General features: G+C 35.7%; 1 protein-coding gene across 2 annotated transcripts in view; it reads right to left on the bottom strand.

Moving 5' to 3' along the window:
• The window catches only part of PLD5 (phospholipase D family member 5), a 426,787-nt gene that overhangs the window by 110,586 nt on the left and 290,571 nt on the right, over nt 1–25,630 (bottom strand). For both annotated transcript variants that reach the window (XM_069064474.1, XM_069064475.1), the window contains one exon: nt 2,995–3,122. In XM_069064474.1, coding sequence (XP_068920575.1) covers nt 2,995–3,122 — 128 coding nt within the window. The remainder of the gene's footprint in view (nt 1–2,994; nt 3,123–25,630) is intronic.

Below are 25,630 nucleotides of genomic sequence, written 5' to 3'. Positions count from 1 at the left end.
CCACCTTTGCAACTTAAATTATTCAACAGCTTCCTGGAGGATTGAGTGACTTGCCCATTGTCCCAAAGTCAAAATGGATCAGAGGCAAGATTTAAGATCTTACTGGCTTCAAGATCAGCTCTATCTACTATGCCTCAATACCCTTTTTAATTTAAACGGAGGCACTTTAGATATGAAATCATTGTCCAATGACCAATGAATCAACATAATATAAAAAGCGAACCACATCTATACTGATATTCATGGGAAATGTAATAATAAGAAAAAAGGAAACTGCAGCTCAATGTGAGGTTAACTTAAAGGTTCTTCTTGAAGTAGCATAGAAGTTGGGAAAGTTGGTTGAAATGAATACCAAAAGTCAATGAGAAATATATTTTTATGAGCTTCTTGGCTGCCTTATCTTGCAGTGTCTATGAGTATAAATAAAATAGACCACAATATAGGTAACTTTACATAAAGTTATAAAGCACTTTCAAAATGTCTCATTTGATCCATACAACAATCCTGGGAGGCAGGTGCTATTATTATTTCCATTTTACAGATAAGGAAACTGAGTTAGAGGTTAAATGACTTGTTTAGGGTTATACAACTAATTAAGTATTCAAGGTCACATTTGAACTCAGGTCTTTTAATTCAATGATTTCACTGTGAGGTGGAATGGTGAAAACTACATTGTACATAAAAGTAGTCAAAGGATATTCAGAAACTTCATGCTGACATACAATAAATATTTTCTTCCAGAAAAAAATTGGAAGATATTGGTCATTACTGAGCATCCAGTCACATCAGAAAAAAAATAATTGAGTATGACTTTTTCTTAAATTCAATTTTATTTTACATAATTTAAGATCTGGGTCCTTCCCATCCCCTACTCATTGACAAGAAAAACAAACAGAAGTTTGTTTTTTTTTGTTAGAAGAAAAACTTCTAACAGAAGTATGTATAGTTAATCAAAACAAATCCCCACATTAGCCATGTTAAAAAAAAAAGAGAGAAAAAGAAAAGAAAAAAACATATTTTAATTTTAATTTGTAGTCTAAGTCCGTCAGCTCTCTATGTGGATGTGGACAGCATGACGATTATAAGTTCTTTGGAATTATGGTTGGTAACTGACAAGGAATGACTTCCTGTTTACTGGTATGGTAGTCATTGGAGGGGAACATGGCAGAGAGTATATCATGTGGGACTTGGAGTGAGGAAGACCTGGGTTAAAATCCCACCTCTGACACTTATTGGCTGTGTGATCATAGGGTTGTCACTTAACTTTGTTGAGCTGAGTTTCTTCATCTCTGAAATAGGGATAACAACTGTGGCTCCCAATTGTTTTGAAGCTCACATATGATGATGCATGCAAAGAGCTTTGCAAACTAATGGCCCATGAAAAGGTCATATCATTATCATCATGTTATTATGAGTGAGCTGTCTGAGGACAGTTAGTTTATCTACTAGGTGGAAGAAAGAATAAACATCAAATTAGAAGAAAGAATAAAGGTTAGACTACATTGTGAACAATTGCAAGTGTTCAAATGACTACGTTGTAGTTTCAGTGGAAGGAATAATTCACCCTGATAGAATTATGGACCCCTGAAGTAAATATTGTATGACATATTATGTTTACATAATATTTGTCTTATAATAATCTTCAGTTAATAATGAAAACGAAAAATTAATAATAAAAGTATTATTAATATTTCTCTTATTCTATTGAAAAAGACTTGCCAATAAGAAGAACTAGAACTTGAACATAGGTGTAGTGTCCTTTCCATTAAATCTCAACCTACTCATATCCTCTACAAACCAGGACAGAAATATATATGGTTTCATGTACATGGTAGAGGGAGGGAGAAGACGGGAATTGGGGGATAAGTGGTGCAATAACAGACCCTAAAGATTTATTTAACATGACATTTTGGTTTTCTTTTTTTCAAGATAACCTGGGAGATATCTGGAAATATAATTCCTTTTCCTTATAGGGTTACAGATTGAGATAAAGAAGGGATTGCAGAGGGCATCTAGTTCAATTCCTAATTTTTTCCAGTTGAAGAAACTGACACTCAGGAAAGCTGAGTGCTTGTCCAAGGTCACACAAGTAATATGTGTCAAATTCAGGATTTGAACCCAGGATCTATGACTCCAGAACATGCTGCCTTACTAAATTCACTTGCAGTTTTAAATAACATGAATTTTTAAACTTTTGGCTAAAATATATTTATATTACATATAATATTATATTCACAAGATATAGAAAATTCATAATATAAAAATATTGGCTCTGAACTTTACATTGCTGTTAGCTTTGTATGCCTATATAATTTAAGTCTCATGTTTTCTAGATAATCCATATGTAGAGTATCTCAAAAGTCTTAGTGAAGTTTTCAGTTATTAAAGGTGAAAAATGCAATAAGCCTTTTGGGACGTCTTGCATAATATGATAGAACTACCTGACCGATGACAAGACAAAGATTTTTTTAATTTAGTGTGGCTTACTTCTAACATATATTGTTCACTGAAAGTGTATGATATTCAATAAAAGCTTTTTAAGACTTTGGAAAATTCATTACCAAAAATTGGAAAGTAAGAAAACCACTAGTTCATTTTGAAATTTATCAGAGAAATAAATTGAATTATTATAAACAATGAGATAAAAGAGTCATGGATCACAAATGAGTGTAGTTCTTCATTTTTATAAAATGCTTGATCTCATTTGGAAAAGTTGAATTTGATTAATTTTAAATTATGCACCAACCTGTTTTGCTGTGCTCCAACTGTGTATAGCTTCTAAGAGGCTTTTATTTCTTTTACAATGATTCTGCTAATGAAGGGCTTAACATTTTCACATGAAATGAACAGTCACAACTATCATTAATATATTGATTAAAATACAAAAAAATATTAGAAAATTATTTGATTTCCCCAAACTACAGTGGAAGGTTTTGTGATAGGTAGTTTTTGGACATTGCATATTCTTTGAGTGATATCATATGAAAAAGTTACCTGCCCTAGTGACCTCCAGTCCAAGCTGGCACTGCCAATGTAAATGTGCTGTTTATCAACAATCCAGAAGGATGATTGGAGCCGACCCTTGTTGTAAGCGTTCATGTCAATGTATGTCACCTCCGCACCTAGGAGTTCAAAGAGATAATATTAATCTCTATTTTAAAGAATTTAAAAAAGAATTTTAAAAAATCTCTATTTAAAAAACTTATGATACATCATCTAATTAATCAAAACAAGCTACAGAATTCTCAAAGCTTTCCATCAAGACAAACAATAAAGAGTGAAAAGAAGACATTTTAGTACATGGGAAATAATGAATATTATAGAATGAGAAGCCCCAGTATGGGAAGGGATCTTAGAACTTATCAAGAACCTAGTCCAGAGTCTTGACCATAGCAACTATTCAATAAATATTTGGTAAATTAATTTGAATCGCATTATCTAAACTCCTCACTTTCTGTATGATGTAACTGAGGTTAAGAAAGGAGGCAGTAAGACCTTGGAAAGAATACTGGGTGAATCTAAAGGCAGTTAGGTGGTGTAGTAGATAGTATTCTGGGCATGGAGTCAAGAAGACCTGAGTTCAGATCTGGTTTCAGACACTCACTAGTTGTATGACCCTGCCTCAGTTTCCTCATCTGTAAAATAAGGATAATACTGGCACCTATCTCCTAGGGTTGTCGTGGGGATTTGATGAGATAATAAGAATTGTAAAATGTAGGCTCTATATAAACATTTAAAAAGCAACCAATGGGTTCTAGACTCACCTATAAAAGTCACGTAAATTTATCTGTTCCTTTTATTATTGCACACTTTCTCTTCCCTTGTCTAATTGAGCACAGATTGGGCTTCCAAATTCTCTTTTTTTCTGTACCAAGATTAGAAGATGTATATTTCTCCAGAATATTCGATATCTTGTGCTGTTTTCTCATTTTTCTGGCATACTAAAATGCATAACTCTGGTTCCTAAATTATTTCCCCATCTAGTAATATAATGACAACACTGTGTACCGCTGGAATGTATCCTGCATGCTAACGGGAACCAAATCACCATGTCTGTATCTATTGCCCTGCAGTGCAATTGAACTGAATTTGTCTTGTGTACATTTGAGTCAGTTTAAGATATTCATTAAAGATGTATCTTGTATAAGGTACTTCATTAGGCACTGGGCATACAAAGTCAAAAACGAAACTGTTCCTGTCCTCAAGAAGCTAATATTGGATGGGTGGGTGAGGGGTGGATAACATGTACATAGTTGAGCAAATATAAAATAGGAAGTGAAAGAGACTGGGAAAAGCTAAGATAGACAGCTTCAGGAAAAAAATGAGAAGGAGGAAAGTATACAAATCTGGGGGTAATCAGGGAAAGTTTCATAAAGCCATGTAATGTGTCTGTATAGTGTAGATATTAACAATATAGATTAAAGGCACAATACTTGCATACTGAGTCAAAATAGGCTGTATATTACAACTCATTAAGCTAAACTAACTCCCTAAATACAGCTTTTCAGATTGATTTTTGGTTCTAGCCACAGAGAAAACTAAAATTACCATAAAAACATAGAAAACCTAATTACTCATGAAAGGTGAGATCTAAAATTCATTTGAGAAGTCATTATGCAGACTGAGGTTAAAGGAGAAGCTGAAGAAACCAAATTACCAGAAAGGAGTCAGAAGAAATAAGAGAAAGTGAAGAAGGAAAACAGTGCAGGTAAATGCAGGGGTTCATGGAATACTATAATTATTTTTTAATGAAGTCTGAAGTGTATTGTATCCTGCTAAGATTGATCCCTTCATCTATTGTGAAATATATGAAAAGAAATTTCAGACTAGAAATAAAAAAAATAATGTGTACCAATAACTATCAGACATGTTTCAAGAAAAGAAAGTCTAAATGCTTGAGTGTCCACCTGGAAGTGTCATTACTTATAAAGGACACTTATTAAAGTCACTGATCATTATTTACACTCAATGTAGTTGACCACCTTGCATCTATTTGGTGACATCTCTGCCTTGCCATTTCTCTCAGCAAAGAACAAAAGTACATTATTTAATTTAAAATTACATTTACAAATAATTCTGGGGATTTCTCTTTTGATTTCCTACATGAATAACCTTCCTATTTCCTTGTGATATTTGCATGTGAAAGGAAACAAAATGAAATCCTTAGTGTTTGCATTTTAGTCTTGAATATGAAATATCACAGTAATCATATTAAGTCTGCAATGTGAATTAAAAAATTTTATAGTGTTGACATAAAATTCTAATTAGCAAATTTTATTAAACAAAAAAATATGGGTTTATTCTTTCAGAGAATGCCTTTAACAACAATATATGTAGATGGTTCTTTCACAGAACATCTTTGAAGGTTAGACATTTGTTTAATATGCAAACATTTATTTTAACAATAATTTTTAACAGATTTATTTGAGAAACTTCACTTCTCCATTTTCTCGTTTTCAATGTCTTCCACAATTTAAAAAGGGAAAAAAAAGTATAATGAAGCCTCTTGAACCATACATATCATATGACCCTCTTGAGAGATTCTTGCTTCCTTGATAGATGACACCTATCGCAGCTACCATGGGTAAAAGAACCATCAAATAGTCAATAACCATCAGAAAACTGGTAGATTATCGGTGCTGAAACTTATTTTCTTATCTGATCTGTCACTTATTTAACTGATAGATGAATTGCTCACTAGATCCCTTTGACCATAAGAAATATGAACTTGATATATCATATAATACATGCTGTGCTTGTGCTTACTTTTTTTGGTTCCCAGAATTTTATATATGAATAGTTTACAAACGATTATTTTAGCAGCCTTGTTAGACACCGAGGAATCTCAAGGGAGCATGAAGTTTAGAACAAAAATGTCAAGATGGGCTGTTATTTAAAGATAAACAAGAATAGTCACAGCTCTTGGTAGTCAACACTAATAGAATCCCAGTGCTGGATAATTACAAAGTCTCAGGGTTGGAGGGAACTTCAGTGGCCATCTGGTCCAATTACTACTTAAAAAATCTCCTCTGCATTATATTTGACAAATGGTCATCTGGCCTTTTCTTGCAGACCTTCAAAGAAAGAGGAGCCCACTATTTTGGGACACTGCTAATAATAAGTTTTTCCTTATATGAAGCTTAAACTGACCTATCTTCATCTTCTACCAATGTACCCCCTTATCCAAGCTAAATATTTCCAATTCCTTCAACCAATGAATCAGCCAACAAGCATTTATTAAACACCTACTATTTGTTGGACACTAGGAATGCAAAGACAAAAATGAAGGATTCCCTTTTCTTGAGTTTATATGCTACTTGGGGTAGAAGAACATATAGTTAATCAATTAACATTTATTAGTTTTAGTTACTACAATTTTTTTAGTTTTTTATTAATTTTATTTAGTTTTTAAAATTAGTTTTAATTACTAATATTTGCCAGACATTGTGCTAAGTAAGGGTTATACAAATATAAGAATGGTAAAAATACAAAATAAATAAAAGCTAATTTGGTAGAGAAGCACTAATCACTGGATAAGTTAGGAAAAAGCCTGGTGTATGAGCTGGTACTTGAATGGAGCTTTGGAGGAAGCTAGGGAGATGCTGAGTCAGATGATGATGCAGGACAGTCTGTGTCATGGTGGTAGTAAGAGGGAAGATGGAGTATCTTCTGTGAGGAACATCAAGAAGATCAGTTTGACTGGACCAAGGAGTGCGTGAAAGGAAATAATTAGGAATAAACCTAAAATATTAGGAATAAGAAAGGTAGGCTGGGACCAGGATGTAAAGAACATTTTAATGCCAATAGTGGGAAGTCATTGAACCTTCATGAACAAGCTAACGTCAAATTTGAATGTATGCTTTAGGAATATTTTACTAGCTTAATAGAGGAATGATTAGAGAGAAAAGAGACTGGAAGGCAGAAACACTGACTTCCAGAATACTATTGCAATAGTCCAGGGGAGATGTGATGAGGGCCTGGAATTCAACTTAATCCTTTTACAGCATTATCTTGAGGTCTTTTGCCATCCTGGTTGTCTTCATCTGTATTCTTTCTAGTTTACCAATGTCCTTCCTAAAATGTGATGCCCAGAAATGAATGCAGTCCTCTTGATGTATTCTGATTAGGTCAGTGTACACTAGAATTATCATCTCCCTAGTCTTGAACATGGGCAGCTAGGTGGTACAGTGGAAAGAACCACTGGTCTTGGAGTCAGGAAGATCCAAGTCCAAATCCAGTCTCAGAAAGACTCAGCTTCCTGAGTTCTAATCTGGTTTTAGATACTTATTAGTTGTGTGATTCTGGGCAAGTCACTTAAACCTGGCTGCCTCAGTTTCCTCATCTGTAAAATGAGCTGGAGAAGGAAATGGGAAACCACTCCAGCATCTGCCAAGAAAATCCCATATGGGATCATAAAGAGTCAGACACAACTAAAACTACTGAACAATAACAAATAAGAAATGATGAGCAGGATGGTCTTAGAACAACCTGGGAAGACTTATATGGACTAGTGCAAAGTGAAGTGAACAGAATCCAGAAAACATTGTATACAGTAACAGCAATATTGTATGATGATCAACTGTGAATTACTTATCTATTCTAATCAATAAAGTAATCCAAGACATTTTCAAAGGACTTAATGTCAAAAATGATATCCACCTCCAGAAAGAGAACTGATGTAGTTTGGGCACTGACTGAAGCATATTTTTTCATCTTCTTCATTTTTCTTTTTTTTAATTTCATTTGTTGCAGCATGGATGATCTGAAATATTTTACATGATTTCATATGTATGATTGATATCACATTTCTTGCCTTCTCAATGGGTGGCAGAGGGGCAGGAGGGAGAGAAAGAATTCAGAACTCAAAATGTTTTTTAAAAGAATGCTAAAAACAAATGATAAATTTATCATTCTCTTATAAAAAGGTATATTCTAGGCATACACCAAAACTACAGATAATAACATATTTATTTTATTATCTGTGTATTCTCAGCAATGTATTGATTGCTGAGCAGAATCTGGAACTAATGGTTGAAGCCCAAGTTAGCTGCTAAGTTTATAGGCATAAGAAAACTACTCAGGGAATTTATATGAAATATAAGTTTGTAGAATTTGCTTTCAAGTTATACCTATGTTAAACTTTCAGCTGTATTTTCATTTTCTACAAAGACAGAACTACTTCTTTACAAAGCAGAGACAAAGACTATATAAATTTTGAGAGAAGCTATTGAATATCTCTGAAAAGGACCAATAATCTGATATTACCAACTTTCCTGCATATAGAACTTTGAAAATTCTCCGTCTTGGTTTTGCATATTTAATTATAATATGTCCAAAATGTTTACTTGTGTCAAACTCTTTCATTACAATTGTCCACCAAGATCCAATTTCGCAAATCTTCTGTTGACAGATTATTTATTTTAGGTGTACAAAAGATGCTGTTCTGATCTACAATAATTAAGAAAATTGAAAATAAAATTCATACATTACCAGTGAATTTCTATAATGGAATTTGTATTATTTCCAAGGTCTTCTGCAAAAGGTCATCCATTGAAATAATTTTGCTACCCATAATTTTGCTACAAATAATTACTTAAAAATTATAAATGGAGCCCCATATGAATGATTAAAGAGAAGCAGCTATCCTCTCCTTTGGAAATCCTTGAAAATTTCACCTTGAAAATTGGTGATTTCTAAAGTTCCGTCTAACTCTAAAAGTCTATGATCCCATGCTGAATGTAAGATTTACAGATTAGGAAGCCTTCTCCATCAGAACATATTAAATTGCTTGAGCAACTACAAATGTCTTAGCTGAGCTATTCTTTGGTGCCTTAGTTCGTATCAACAAGGATAGGAGGATTCAGTTAGAAGAATCAAGACTTTACAGCTCACAGGAATAACTAAAGAGTAAACTTTCACTGACATTAATCTCAGTCATAATAATCAGACAAATATTTTAAAAGATTAATTACATGTTAGATATGTGTAATTTCTGACTCTAAAGGTGGGAAAATAATTTATATTTTAAAATATCTACTCAAATATTCCTAATTCAATGATGTTAAAATTTACAAAAGTGGTTCTCCTAGGAAATGCCATCACTTTATAGGTTTGGCTTGGCAAGGATAGGAAACACATGATCATAATATTCTAAACATGGGGAATTACCAGCATTGGAAGTTCCTCCATCAACACTGATCACAATCTCATTACTTAAAAAACTAAGCAGAGATATTAACTACCATGATGTTTCTAAAGTTTTGTTGCATTTCCAAAAATAAATCAGAGTAAAATTCCCATGTATAATTTGGTACCTAGGTGGGAGTTAGTGAGCTCCCTCTTCTCTCTTAGACATTGTCAAACATATGCTGGATGATCATTTGTCAGGTATTTTCTTGGGTATTCTTTCATTTGTGAAGTGGACAAAATGGCTGTCAGTCTGTTGAGCTCATCCCAATTCTCAGATTCTCTGATTCTAGTATCTTGCTAATTGATTTTTATATTTTGCTAATCACAAATTTAGCTTTGTATTCCCTCCCCAGGAATGAGTAGACTGCTTCTTTCCACTCATCCTGTAGTTTTTTAAACTTTTATTCAAAATACCTTATGGGACCAGATGGTAGTAGCTTTCTATAGCTTTGGGGTAGCTAGACATCAAAAGACCTTGGAAGCTGCCTTTCTCATTTGCTAATGGCTTAATTTCATCACCGTAAATATTGTATTTACTTTGATTCACTGCCAGACTTATTAATGGCTTGCCCTTTTCTCTCTTTCCTTAGTTCCTAGATTTTTCTGCCTCTCCATATGGCTGCTGAAAGATGACAATAATGATAATGATAATAACTAGTTTATATTATGTGGTATATCTTACATGTGTTAACAAGTCAGTGACTTGAACACCATGCCTGCCTAGTCAAGGTCTGTGGGACTAACATATTTTCTAAAAGAATAACTTTCTTTGACTGGAATTAGGTCATGCCAAGGATGGTTTAAAGAACCTAGAAAAGAATCATTAGTCTAAAAGAGACATGTCTACTGAAATATATAAGATATTTTTGAAACAAAGACCAAAGAGGGAAACTATAGCTAAACTGAGAGTGGCAAGCCCTTGTCACCTTAAAGACCCAATCCCGCCTTACACAAATAATTCATTCAAGGAAGTCAGTGCTCTCAGGGCAAATTCTTTTTAAAATTTTTAATTTTTCCTCAATTACATGTAAAAACAATTTTAATATTCATTTGAAAAAAATGAGTTCCAAATTCTCTCCTTTCCCTCCACCCAACATTGAGAAGGTATGCAATTTGATATAGGTTATATATGTGCAGTTATGCAAAACATACTTCCATATTAGTTATGTTGTGAAAGAAACTCAGATAAAAAAATACAAGAAAAGTAAAGTATATGAAAAAGTATGCTTTGATCTACATTCAGACTCCATCAGTTCTTCCTCTGGAGATGGATACCATTTTTCATCATAAGTCCTTCAGAATTATCTTGGATCACTGTATTGCTGAGAATAGCTCTAAGGTGTTCACTGTTGATCAATATTGCTGTTTTTGTATACAGTGCTCTCTTGGTTTTGCTCATTTTACTTTGCATCAACTCATCTAAGTCTTTCCAGGTATTTCTGAGAGCATCCTGTTCATCATTTCTTATAGCACAATAGGATTGCATCACAATCATACACAACAACTTGGTTAGCCATTCCCTAGTTATGGACATCCCATAATTTTCAATTGTTTGCCACCACTAAAAGAGCTGTTATGAAAATTTTGCACATATAGGTCCTTTTCCTTTTTTAAAGATCTCTTTGGGATACAGACCTAGTAGTGGTTTGTTTTTGTTTGATTGTTGCTTGCCCTGCATTCTTGAAGATGTTTATGACATCAGGAAGATGTCTTGACTTCCATGCCTTCCAAATGAATTGAATTTAAGTTAGGGAGGGCTGTGCAAAGTCACTAGTCTCACTGTCTTGAGAGTCATCTGGGTCTGGTGGAAAGATATGGATCAGGATGACTGGGGCTGGCCCCAGATACAGTGAAAGACCTTGGCCTTTTTAAATTAAGATCTAGTGGTATTGCTTGGTCAAAGGGTAGACATGGTTTTATAGCCCTTTGGGCATAGTTCCAAATTGTTCTACATAATGGCTGAATCAGTATACCACTTCACCAACAGTGAATTAGTGTCTTAATTTTTTCTACAATCCCTCCAACATTTGTTTTTTTTTCCTTTTCTGTCTTATTAGATGTGGGGTGGTAGCTCAGAGTTTTTTTTTAATTAAAAAGTTTTAATTTGCATTTCTCTAATCAGTAGTGATTTAGAGCATTTTTTTTTTCATATGACTGGATAGCTTCGATTACTTTGTCTGAAAATTGCCTCTTCATATCCTTTGACCATTTATCAATTGAGGAATAGTCCAAGGAAATTCTTAGTAAATATAAACAAATAATCAAATAATGCCTCTTCTGAAATCCAGCTACAAACTTCACAATCTCTTACGCTGAAGATGTGATTATTTATGGTGTCTACAATGACTAATGGTATAAAAAGGAAAGACTTCCTTTCTCTGATCCACTCTGTAATTAATTGTTACTTCAGATGACTGATAGTGAAACATTGCCTCTTCTCCCTTTGTAAGAGAGGAGGAAGAATGTAAGTATTGCTTTCATACAGGTCATGATAAAAAAAAATGATCATATTTTCTTCATTCAGTCAACCTTTTTACTTCTTCCTATTTTTCTACATCTTTCAGCCATAGAAAATAATTATTCTCTTTCTAAAATGAGTAAGTAGCTTCCTCACACACATCCCCTCTGAATTGATTTTCCTGTCTGCTGATCCTTGCTCTTTCTTCTTGTCTCCTCACAGGGCTACTGTTGATGCTATCATAACCACTTTTCTTAACCTGGCACTATCTACCATCTCCAGTATATACATATGGACTCTGTAAGTTTCCTAACTCAGATAGGTGCAGCCCTTTTTGGGTAGAGCAGAACCTGTGATTTTATTGGCATAAGGAGCTCCTAATGAGGAAACTCCATCTAGCAAGGTCAATTAGTACCTGCTCTGCAGCTTACAGTCTTGGAGAGTTTCCAGGGTCACACATCCAATGCGCATCAAGAACGGGGCTTGGACCCAGGGCTTCACAACTAACAGTACTCTTATCTGCTATGCCACTATATTCTCAATTATTTCATTTAGAGTTTTAGGATATTTTCTCTGGGCATCTTTCTATAGGTTTGCAATACTCTTTCTTTTAAACATTAATGTTGAATCACAACTTCAAATAAAAAAGGGACATATTACCTCCCTCAGTTTCAGATATAGCAAGTAACTAGCCTGGCAATTATTTGGCAACTATTGATCTAGGAGTATCAGCAAAAATTATTTGTTCTACTTTTCAAACTACGTTATTCAAAATTCATGCTGTGATTCACACCCCTCTCCCCACCTCCTGACCCTTCCCCATCTCAAACCATGTTCCATATTAACCAGGTATTCATAGTATCTAAGTCTTTCTACATTTGAAAAGGGAAAAAGTTTAGTTGTGTTGAAGAAAAAGAGAAAAAAATGTGTGTGTGTGTGTGTATAGCACTTATGGGAAGAGAAGGAAAGCCTGTATAGTTTCAGCATAAAAAGATATTGAAAATTTCCAGAAAAAAAGAGAATCCCTATTTAGAAAAAAAAATCTGCCAATTACATGTAAAATTAGTATGAAGTGAGAGTAAATTATTATCTTCTGACATTTCTAACTCAGCAGATTGCCAGTTAAATCCCACTTTATAGTGGAATAAATAGAAGACCCAATCAATGAGACCTACAACCTAATCTTTCAGTATAATGAATATAATCCAGTATTCAATGTGATCAATATTCATACAGATACAACCAAAGTGCAAAGCAAAACAATCTGGACAGCTCCTTAGAGGTTTTGTTTTTAGTGTTTAAATAACAGGATGTGACCAGAAGAAATTAGTTAAGAAAGATTAAGATAGCTATAAATGAAAATGTATGGTAGATAATGGAATTTTATAAACATTAGGGCAAATTAAAAAAAGAGAGAGAATTCTAGTTTTCAGAGAGACCACGTCAAAAATAAAGGGGATTTGGCCCATGAATTTTGGTTGCCACAAAATAGCTGCTGCTATTCTGGAGAGCCTGCTGGTGCCCCATTTTCTATTCAGAAAACAATCAGGCTGACCTGAATAGGCATTCTCATATACCACCCACACAGGCACAGTATATAAGACATAGGCTTTGTCTAATACGGAACTGAAGTTCAGCTGACTGTGTGGCTATCAGGTGAGAGATGCAAATTATTTACACCAGGCACTTACACAACTGAAAACTTATTTGCATATTAGTATGTTTTAGAAGTGATCTTCTGTTTCTCATAATAGCTCACATTTATATAGTATTTTAAGGTTTACAATGTTTGTTCATAATCGTGATTGTAAGGAGGCAATGTGGTTCAAAAAAATGAACACTGGATTTGTAGTCCTAAAGTCTGGGTTCTAATCCCACTTTTCTGATCTCTTAGTGCTATGTCTTTGGGGAAATGCAACTGAACCTCATTGGAGTCTTGTTGAACCTATGTCCTCATTTATAATCCACATAAGGACAAGGATTTCTTTTGTCTTCATATTCCCAGCATCCAGCAGAGTGAGTGGCATAGAGTAGGCATTTTACAAATGCTTGTTGATGGGTCTATAGAGGGGGGCAATATATGCACTATTACCTCATAGGGTTCTAGAAGGATCAAATGAAAAAATGCATATGAAATGTTTTTAAAAACCATAAATATTGTATAAATGTTGGCTGCTAGTGAACATCATCATCTCATTCTCTTATGTTTTTTGATAAAGTTTGGATAGAAAGGTCAACTGAGACAGTTTCTCCAGCCTTTCCTGGAGAAAACCAAGGTATCTGTGAGCATAACCTTCATCCATTGATTTAATTTAATCCTCAAATTCAAAGTCTCCAACCTATATTTTGCTTCGGCATATATTAAGAATTTTATGCTCACTGAGTCCAAATTATAATTTGACATCAGTAGATAACATTTTCATATAATAATAGCTAGCATTAAGTTTTGCAAAGAGCTTTATAAATATCATCTTGTTTGATCCTCAGAACACTCCTTTAAGGTAGGTGCTATTATGATCCCCATTTTACAGCTGGGAAAACAGACTATTTAAGTGACTTGGCCAGGGTCACTTAGCTAGTGACCATCTAGGCTGAATTTGAACAGGTCTTACAGGTTCAGTTCTCTATGTATTGTACTCCCTAGCTGTCTATATGAAATATCTACTTTTAAATGTTTTTTCAATGCAGCTATATAAATTGATTTAACCCATAAATATCAAGTGACTACTATGATGTTTTGATTCTTTTTTTTCTTGATAGCCATATTTAGTTCTATTTAGAAGCTATGATAAAAAATGATTTAAGGCTAGGCAGAACCATACTTAAACTATCTCCATGAAAAAGGCCATATTTTATATCAATGGTTCTTGACATTATTATAATGGTGTCATAGTTTCAATAGACAACCATCTTCCACATGGACATCAAATACTTTAGTTTTTTCACTATGTTTGGATCATATATACACTATGTATGTATGGATCTATCTATCTTAAAATTGCTGTATATGACCAAGTCACAACTGTGAAACTGGATCAAAGGATTTGTGATAATCAATGAAAGTACAATAAATAAAAGGATGATTTTAGGTGACTGGAAATGATAAATGAGCTGTTCTCGATGCTCCAGCGATTTTTTGCTCCTTAGCCAAAATATTCTATTTTTGAAATTGCAGTTTTTATTAAGTTTGTGATATGAGCCATGAATGCTTTATATAACATAAATAAACATGTAATTGGACTATATTTTGAGGGGTCGCTAACATTGGAATCCTTCAATAATAAATATATGATATTGTTTGTTAAAAAAAAAGCTTCTATCAGAGAGAAATCTGGGAAGGTACTTTGCTAGTCATTTCTGTAGCCCAGTATTCTTAAACCTGCAATTATATGTCCTACCCAGACCTGATGCTTTCCAGATTCTACAAAGAAGTTAAGAATTTAAGTTATTTCCCTTGGTTTAACCATTTTGTGATGCCCTGTATTAACAGTACATAAGCTTTTTATTCTGTTTTTAATTCATGTTATACTTTCATTGTGTTGGAATTCTTTTGATCAGAAATTTTTCTCCTTCAGGGATCCTTTCTCTCCTTTATTTTTCTGCTGAATTATTTTATTCTCCACACTGCTTTGACAACTCGTATCGCCTTAAACTTTTGTGTTTTCCTCTTGCTGATGAGGAATATAAAGAATTATTTGTTTTCATGTTGTCTCTCCATTATACTTTGAGCTTGAGAGTAGGGACTATGTTTTTGCCTTTCTCTGTGTCCCCAGAACTTAGCATATAATAAGCTCTTGGTAAATATTTACTGATTTATAGAAGGATAGGGATAAGAAATCAAGGACAAGTTGTGATTTTCACTGATGGGCAGACTCCTAACATGAATAATGATCATGGGTGCACTGAGATATTGACGTTTCAAGGGTTATTTTCTCACTATTCACATTTACAAATTCCACTCCAACACAGGTTAAAGGAAATGGACTCTGCATCAAAGACATTATCATCTAAACCAGTAGCTTTTCATTATCTTATCAATCTCTACTTATACTGATGGCTATCGTTGTTTAGTTCTACTTTCATATTCATAGCACTGCAATTTGGTCTGATTTTATGTAGCTATTTCTGAGGGTTGATTTTTATATCTATATGAGTAGACAAGCCAAAAAAAAATGTTTTTTGGTCCCTCCTTCTTCTGACCCTCCTCATGATCTCATGCTTGCTTTGTTTGTACCTCTTTCATTTCCTGGGAGCTATTTTCTTTACTCAAATGAAATTTAAGTATTAATAAAGAAATCAGAAAGGGGCAGGACTGCACAATTCCTCGATCTTCCATAGGGAATCTTTTGTTCTACAATAAGAAAGCATTTCTGAATAAACATAAAAGGGTTTTCATAAATTGTTCCATCATAAAGGTATTCAATTCTACTTAATCGTGGAACTGGGAAAATTACAGTGCTTCTAAAAATATGAAAGTTCACCGTGGGAGACATTAGCTAACATATTAGTTTGTGTGCTCTGATGCTTATTCTCTTCTTAGTTCACAAATTCTTCCTTTTCCAATGCCTGAGTTAGAGAAACTTAACCACAGCTTGTGAAATCTGTTCTTAACTTAAATTTGTCAGTAAAGACTTCAGCTTGCTGCTTGTTTCACCTTCAAATGACAGCCTGAAACCCACAAAAAAAGAAAACTTCCAGGAGGGAGAATACTTTATATTCATTCATAGCCAACCAGCAGACAGGTAAATCAATGATTTCAGTGGCACAGTCACATCCCCCACAGATGCAAAGTACAAGCTTCATTCTGAGAGACTCTTGTTTATATCTTCTCATAAATCCTCATTGAACATGGACAATCCTCAATGGGGAATTTATAGGAAACCTTTTTTTTTCTTGTTTTTGTGTCTCCAGGGTAGTGATGTATGGCTCTGAATGTCTATCTGTTCTCTTCATTTAAACTACATGACCAGTTTACCGCCTCGGCTAGACATATAGTCCCTGGATGAGGTCTTTGACACTACTCACATCAGTTATCTTCAGTAACATGCTACAGCTTGTTTTCATCTATCATGTCTCTATAAAAATAGCTCACAGTTATATAGTACTTTTAGTACTTTCCTCATCACAACCCTGTGGGATAGGGGGTATAAACATTAATATCCTTGCTTTATAGATGAAACCAAAGCATAAAAATTTTAAATCCAAGTCAAATCCCTCTTCAGCTGACAGATTTTCAAATACTTGAAGATGGCTCTCATATCCCTCCTTAATCTTCTCTTCTCCAGTTAGTCATCCCCAGTTTATTCAACTGATTCTTACATGGAATGTACATAATAAATAAATGAGAAGTCCTCTCCTATAATAATTGCCCTTCTCTGGAAATGCTCTCTCATATTTGAATCTTCAACAGTGTTTAGAATAGTGCCTTTTACATACTTGATAAATTTTGTAAAAAAAAATCATGTCATTGTGGGAGGAGAGAAATTGAAATAATATAAATTAACATAATAGGATTGTGGCATTCAGGGTTTGGTGGTTGTAATAGTTTTTAAGTTTATTCTACTATATATTGATATATAAAGATGCAATATAGCATAACAGATACATAGCAAAACCTTGCAGGTTAGGATCACCTGATTTCAAGTAATGCTTCTAACAATTATTTACTGAGTGGCCTTGGTCAGGTCATTTAAATTCTTTTTTTTTTTTTTTAAGCAATCGAGGTTAAGTAACTTGCTCAAGGTTACACGGCCAGTTATTTCTGGGAGTGGTGCTGAGTGTCTGAGCCCGGGATTCGATCTCCAGGTCGTCCCAACACTGGAGCCGGTGCTCTTACTCGCTGAGCCACCTGGCCGCCCAGGTCATCTAAATTCTTAATGCATCAGGTCAAATATTTAAGTCTATAAATTGCAGAGAAGGTGCTGATGCACAGTGGTAAAAAACAAAAAGTTACTCACCAGGAGTTCTCAACTGTAATGAAGTCAAAGGTCTGGCTGTAAGGGTAGGGTCAAAATCACCCCACTACATTTAGCCATGATACCTTTATCAGGTGAGAACATATCTCAATAATGAAAATTAATCAGTAAATCAATGACTTTATATTAAGTGGAAAAAGGTCCTTGAAAACTTTTATATGAAATGTGGCAACATGGGAGATCTATCTGGATAGTGTAAAGGGCATGGTCATACACTGTAGAGTGCGTATAAAACTAGGAATTAGTTCAGAATTAGAGAAAAATGTGAGCGTATAAAGAGAAAAGAGAGTATCCCTGCTATATACTCTTATGAAAAAAATCAGTGGGGGTAGGGGTAAGGCAAGAACAGAACTACAGACCCTGACTTTTTCTTGGCTTCTCCCCTACCCCTGGTTCGGAAGAGGAACTTTAGTGAACTCTAGAGGTCTGAAGGATTTCTCATCCCCGTCACACCTCAGGAACCCATCAGGACTCCAGCAGTAAACCTCTACCATACCTAAAAGAAACATGTTGAAGACCCCAATAACATGATTGCTAGGAACCATGAGTTACCCTTTTGTCAAAAGTGGGATCACTATCTACAAGTGATCCCACTTTCCCCTAGAGTCTTTATGTACTATTGTGAGAGTATGTTACAGACTTTTGGGGGGATGTTTTGTATCAATTATTCTTAGCACATTGCTTTGGTAAATATCTTTACTAAATACTAATTAATTCTGCCTTACTAATTGATTTCAACTCATAATCAGGGTAGGAAACACATTGATTGGGGTTATATGGAATTGGAAAAGGCACATCCTATCTCCTCCACGCTAACACCATAGGTGAGCGAAGATGAAGCCATGATCTGGAGACCTGACTTGACAGTATGACTGGGAAGTGGGAACCGAGTTAGTAGCTCTGGAACATGAGACATAGTGAAAAGTGTTCTTGTCCCTTTTCAGACATTAACGTCATATTTTATGTCTATAAGTGGAAGGACTCACACAGTTAACTTTCTGCTGAGCTTTTTTTATTGCAGTTGCTAACTGCATTGCTATAGAGGAAAGAAAGAAATACCCTTCGGAGAGAGAAGAGACAGGAACTGAACTCAGAAATAATGTCCCGAAACAAACTAAGCATGGGAATAGACAGTAATCTCACAAAATACCCAAGGCCTAATGCCATCTGCAAAATGTCTCCATAGCTAACTCATCAATAAGAATTAATTTATTAGGCATCAACTATGTACCAGGCAATGTGCTGAACACTGGGGATTCAAAAAAGGGCAAAAAATAAAACAAAACAAAAACCCAGTCCCTGCTTTCAGTGAACTCATATTCTAATAGGGGAAACAATATGCAAACAACTATGTGCAAACCACATGGTTTTATGTTATATAATCTGTTTTTATGTTGTCCCACCCAGTCAGCATGATTTCATAGTTTTCTCCAGCTTTGTTCCATAGCATATGAGTAGGAATGAAGTCAGCAGGTGGTGGGAGTAATCCAAGGCTGAGGTTTGGATAGGATAAGATCTCTAACAAGACAAGAGGACAAATGACTCAAGAAAAGAGGACAGCTTATTGTTAAACTGATTCACCCAGGGATCAGGATGGAGATGGAGAGCGTTGCTAACACAAGGGTTACAATGGCCTGTGGAAGAAGCTGTAATAAGTTTCTGTCACATGTAATTTGAAAAATGCTGCCCTAGATAAGATATCATTTTCTAAAAATCAGAAGAGTATTCTCTATTCCTTTCATACTCCAAAGCTTCACAGTAGGCAAGAAGTCAAGAAATACTTGCTATATGCCTAATACAAATGTAAGAAAAAGATGGTAAATTACCACATATTATTTAGAGCTAAGGAGGTTTAAGTAACTTATCCAAGGTCTAAAGTAAGTAATAGATTTGGGATGGAAACCTAGGTCCCATGGTTCTAAATTCAGTACTCTTTCCATTAGGGTACATTACCTCTCTCTCTATGCCTCTATGTCCAAAATGGAAATAATGTTAAGTGTAATAATATTTCTTTTTCATGATCCAATCCCACATAAGTCACCGAACTCCAGAATTTTTCCAAATGTTTTTTTCTCTATTACTTTAAACTTAGTATGGCAAAATCAAAACTCATCTTTTTTACAATATTTTCCTGACACTAACTACCCAAATCCCCTTTGGCAGTACCACATTCTCATTTGTTAGCTGAGCTGGAAATTCTGCTATTACCTCGGGAAACTTCTCTCTGCCTCTGATCCTGCCCTGTTCCTAAACTTGCTGCTTCCTTCTCTGCATCATCTCTCACACTGAACTTTACTCTTTCCATCCTGATTTCCATGCCCTCCCCCCCTCCCCCCGCCCCAAGCAGGGTAACTCCATTGCAGGCTCTTCAGTGATTTATAGCATACAGTCCTTTGCACAGCTATGCTTGAAAGACACGTCTTGATTATTAATGGTCTGTGAATTGTTTGAAAGGAAATCTAATGACCTATGAATAGAACTGATGTTTTACATAAATGTTAGTTTTCTTTATTAATAGGGATTGGTAGACTTCTCACATGAATACAGAAATCCTGCCACCTCCAAGTCCAAGGGGTTACAGATAAAATACAGGTGACAAGTCTAGGAAAGTGGGACTCTGCTAGAAAAAAAGAGATTCTTTTGTTTAACAGGAACGATAGGGAATTGCTTCTTAGAGGGATTAAAGGAAGGACATTTTGTAAAGGCTAGGTAGTAGAGATGAAAGTAGGGCAGGGAGAAAAGGGTCTGGTTATCAAAGGTACTTGTTTGCCCTCTGGAAGTTTCTCTGAGCACAATGGTTCCTAACCTTGATCTTGTCAGGCTATTCATGGCCCATTTTTTAATTTAACTTCAATAAGTTCAATAAGTGATAAAATAATGGTCAGGGCTGGAAATCAACAGTAGTGAAACAATCCCATCCCTCAATGCTGGCATTTTATGGGGGAGATAATATGCACATATAGAGCCATATGCAAAATAGTTATTAGGTAATCTCTTAGGCAATGAGGAGAGTCACTGCTAGTGGAAGTATGTGAAAAGACTTCATATAGAATCCCAACAGTAGAAATAGAGACCAGTATGACTGGAATGTAAAGAGAATGAAGGGGTGGGATACAGAATAAGGCTAGAAAGATAGATTGGGCCCAGATTGCAAAGGGCTTTGAATGACAAATGAGTATATATTTGCTTCCACAGGTAATAGTGAGTTATTGAGGTTAACTGAGTTGGGGGGAGGTGGTGACATTGTTTCAACTAATGGTAAAATAGCAGTTAGGTGGCACTATAGAGTGCTGGGTCTGGAGCTAGGAAAACTTGAGTTCAAATCCTGCCTTAGACACTTAGTAGTTGTACAAATAAGTACCTTAAGCTCTATCTGCTTCCATTTCCTCATCTATTTCTCCAGGTTGTAAGGTTCAAATGGCATATTTGTGAAGTGCTTAATACCAGGCCTTGTACACACTACATAAATGTATTAGCTATTATTATAATTCTTATCATTATTATTACTGTCATGGTTTTTTTGAGCCAATTAATGACTTTAGGCATCCAATTAGCTTTAAAAAAATACAATATTTCCCTGTGAGGGGCAGCTAGGTGGTGCAGTGAATAAAGCACTTGCCCTGGAGAAAGGAGGACCTGAATTCAAATCTGACTTAACTAGCTGTGTGACCTTGGGCAAGTCACTTAACCTCAATTGCCTTCCTTTCCCCCTCCAAAGAAATCCCTGTGAAATGTTCTCTACATGGATATAGATGCTCTGTAAACTCCACTTAGCATTACTTTTACAGAGTTGTACATATGGTAAGATGCTTACATAAATACCAAGAGTCAATTTGAGGGAAGCTCTGAATATTAGCATATTGAGATTGGGACTGGCTGGTCTTTGCTTTGGAGAACACTAAGTCTTAGACCTTTGTGGTTGTCCTTTTAAAATCACAAGTTGCCATAATTCTTGAGGCTCCCAAATTCATATTCAATCCAGATAGCTAAAAGCCAAGGAGCACTGCAGTAACATCTGGACGTGACATGATTATCTGGTACTAAGCTGCCACTTCTAACTGGCAACTGACCCTTTTCAAATCTCATTGGAGAAAGGTACAAAGGGGTGACTTTCCAGACTTGACAGCTAACATGTGGGCATGTAGAAAATGAGAAGGGGAAAAAAACTATTTGCTCAAACCTGCCTTCATGCTAATCTGTGGCAGGCGCACCATATGGAGTGACCACTGGTGGGGCTGGTGGCAGGAGTGAAAATGTAAGGTCATACAGGGAGTTCCAAAGCTGTCAGATGCTTATGATCCTGCACACCTTGATACCTCCGTGTCCCCCTCTGCCTTTGTCTACATCCCATCGTTCTAGAGGTGGCTCCTGCTTTTTATAGGACCTTGAAAGTGACCTACTCTTAGAAGTCTATGCAGTATTATGATTAGTAATCACAGCTAATTATATCCTAGCTCTTTGGAGTGGCATTATGAAGAGGAGATTGTCATTATCCCCCCTCTCCCCACCTCTACTTTCTGCCAAAATAAAAGGCTTGCAGGCTGAAGAGAGGGAGTTGTTGGTCAGTTGTTTTCAGTTGTCTTGGACTCTTTGTGACTCCATTTGGGGTTTTCTTGGTAGAGATACTGTAGTGGTTTGCCATTTTCTTCTCCAGCTCATTTTACAGATGAGGAAACCGAAGCAGGATTACACAGCTAGTAAGTGTCTGAAGAGTCTTTATGACTCTAAGCACTCTATGCACTGCACATTCTAGTTGAGCCAGGAGAGAAAACCATCTGAGTTCAAATACAGCTTGAGACGTCTACCCACTGTGACGTCAGGCAAGTCACTTCTACCTGGCTCGCTTTCCTCATTTGTAAAGTGAGGGAAATAACAGTACCTACCTCCTAGGGTGACTGTGAAAATACAATGAGATATCTGTAAAATGTTTCACAAATTTTAAAGAAACATATAAACATAAGTTATGATGATGAGGGCATTAAGATGAAGAAAATGACTTTCAATGTGAAGATGAGGCAGGATCTTTCTTATTTTCTGACCTTTACAGAATATCTAGCCTGTGAGTCAATCGCTCAGTCAATAACCTACATTAAGTGCCTACTATGTAGCAGGCCTTGTGCTAAACACTGGGCATAGAAAAAAAGGGCAAAAGACAGCCCCTGCATTCAAGGAGCTCACCATCTACTTGGGGAGTCAGCATGGAAACAACTATGTACAAACAAGCAATATTAAAGAGAATCATCAGAGGGAAGGCACTAGCAATAAGGGGTCTCAAGAAAGGCCTCCTGTCAAATGGGGGGTTTTAGTTGGTGCTTGAAGGAAACCACTGAAGAACATTATTCTGGCTAAATTTGGCTTAACTTCAAAGCTGAAGGGTAGGATTCCCTTCCCCATTGGGGAGCAGACCAAAAAGCAGCTGACTTCATAGTTAGAGTAGCCATCTTCAGAAAGTAGAGAGATGGAAACTGACATTAAGATGTCCTTGGGTAGACATCCTACCATTTCTTAGACGGTAAATAAGACTGATTCAGACAGCCATGTCACTGATACCTGGAACATTACAGAGAATGCAGAAAAGACACATAATTGGTATTTAAATTACAGATAGGCTCTATTCTCCTTTCTGAGCTATGTCAAAGTCTAAAGGCATAGTGCTTTATTTATTCACATTAAATGCTTAATGAATGTTTACTTAAATGAATTAAAATATGATAGAGGGTTTTTAGAACGGATAGCATGTGAATGAATGAGAAAAGAGAACAAGCATTTATTGACTTCTGGTTAAGATAGTTGCCTAAATAGGAAGCAGACCACCTAGCTCCTACACATCTACTCTAGAAAAACTTAGAGATTTACACCAGTCTGAATAATGATCAAGAAACTCAATGAGAAACCATGGTGACTTCTTCCACTCCAAAACCGAAGAGGCCAGACAGAAACCTGAAGACAACAGAAAAGATGGCCCATAAGCACAGCTCAGGATTAGCATTACAGTGTAACCACAGAGTCCCAGGCTCAAATGTAGCCTGCAAAGCTATGTGTCCAGAGGCAGCAAAAGTAGAAGGTTCTCATGAGTAAAGTCTAAGGGTGGTCAGAAGATCCTAGGGTGAAGACTTTGGATGTGCCAAAGGAGCAGTAGCAGCAGCCTAGTATGTAGCATTCTGATTTAAATACCCCAGGCTCAGGGGCTCTTAATTCCTGAACTGGGGCTTTGTGTCTGGTTCACATTCTACCCCCACCCCTTGCTTTGCTTTGGGGTAGGCAGCCCAGCTTGGTCTTATCCTTTGTCACTTGTATTCCTGAACTGACCACTCAGGCTTAGGCCTTCCCTCAATCTTTAAGATTCAGTATGCTGGATCTTCAGAATCCATTTCAGGACAGGGTACTGGGAAACTAAGAGAGGTGCATACAATTTTTAAAAATTGTCCAGTATTAAAAATTACTACAAATCTAAAGATCTCCTTGAAATGATTATGGGATTTGAAGATCTTCCATGCCCCTTGAACTTGCTGACATAGCAGGAAGGGGCAGGAGGAAGCTGGAGCCAAGCTGGAGCCAGTGCAGTGACTGGAAGTGAACTGCTTTTTCTTGAGCTGGCCAGAATTTCTGCTAAGGACTCCTGCTGAGGATTTCTGACAAAGGGAACTGGTGGGGGCAGAGCTACTGGGAGCAAGCTGCATGGGCGCTGAGCAGTTGCTGTGAATGAGGAAAGGAGGACCTTTGCCTGAGGTAGACTGTTCTGTTTTGAATGCTTGAAAATGTTGATGTTTACTGCATTAACTATGTGTGCCAACTCTATAGCTACTGTGATGGCTTTGACTTTCTGGTTTTGGGATTCAGTTTTCTGGTATTTGAATAAATGTTCTAGCTTTGTCCCCCATGTAGAGAGCCTGTTATATTTTGTGATTAATAACCATATCAGCATATTTATTGTTACTGTAGGCATCAACATTGTTGATACACTCCTAAGAATAAATGTATAACAGAGACTCAAAGAAGAAATGGATTTTTCACAAGGACATCAGAAAAAAGTGAAATAAAAGATACTGAGAAAAGAATTGGAAGGAGAATAAATAGCTCAGGAGGAAAAGGAAAACTTATTCAACTAATAGATTCCCTGAAAAATAAAATAGACCAAAACCAAATCAGTGACACCACGAGGTAGCAAAAAATATTAGAATAAAATCAAAGAATTGAAAAAAAAAATAAGAAAATAAAGCATACCTAATATGAAGACATTTACTGGTAAAATAGGTCAAGAGATATTTTAAGAAAAACATAAGGTTCCTTGAAAATCAAACTAAAAAAAAGATACTATATTTCAATAAAATTTCTGCACATCCATTAGAACCAGAGAATCAAGTGAAGATAGAAAGAATTAATGATCACTTATTGAAAAGAATCCAAAAAGGAAAAGTCCAGGAATATCATAACCAAAATCAAGAACTTCCATATCAAAGGAAAAGAAAAATATCATAAGTATCTAGAAAAAAGCTATTTAAGTACAAAAATGAGAAGAGATCTTTGAATACAATGTTCAGAAAGACCCCGGCAAAGCTGAACATAAACCTATAGGGGAATAAATAGACCTTTAATGGAAGAGAGGATTTTCTTTCTTTTTTTTTTTAAAGCAATCAGGGTTAAGTAACTTGCTCAAGGTTACACGGCCAGTTATTTCTGGGTGTGGTGCTGAGTATCTGAGCCTGGATTTGATCCAGGTCATCCCGACACTGGAGCCGGTGCTCTTACTCGCTGAGCCACCTGGCCGCCCCTGAAGAGAGGATTTTCAACTATTTTTGGTGAAAAGATCAGAAATGAGCAGGAATTTTGAAACAGAAATAAAATAGACCAGACCTTCCTATTTACAAACAGAAGACTTGAGAAAAACCTGGAGAGGCAAATTTATTTAAGGAACTGGAAAGAGGTGTATGATGTAGTCTTAACATTCTAATTGATGGAGAGGAAACAAGTATCTATTCAGAAACTTCATGTTTCCAAAGAGAATTGA

Source organism: Petaurus breviceps, unplaced genomic scaffold, assembly GCF_028583685.1.
Source record: "Petaurus breviceps papuanus isolate PSGF00001 unplaced genomic scaffold, PetGlider_PUasm1.0 90633, whole genome shotgun sequence".
Taxonomy (NCBI): Eukaryota; Metazoa; Chordata; class Mammalia; order Diprotodontia; family Petauridae; genus Petaurus; species Petaurus breviceps.
The sequence above is the reverse complement of the archived record's forward strand: the minus strand, read 5'-3'. Positions and strand labels throughout refer to the sequence as shown.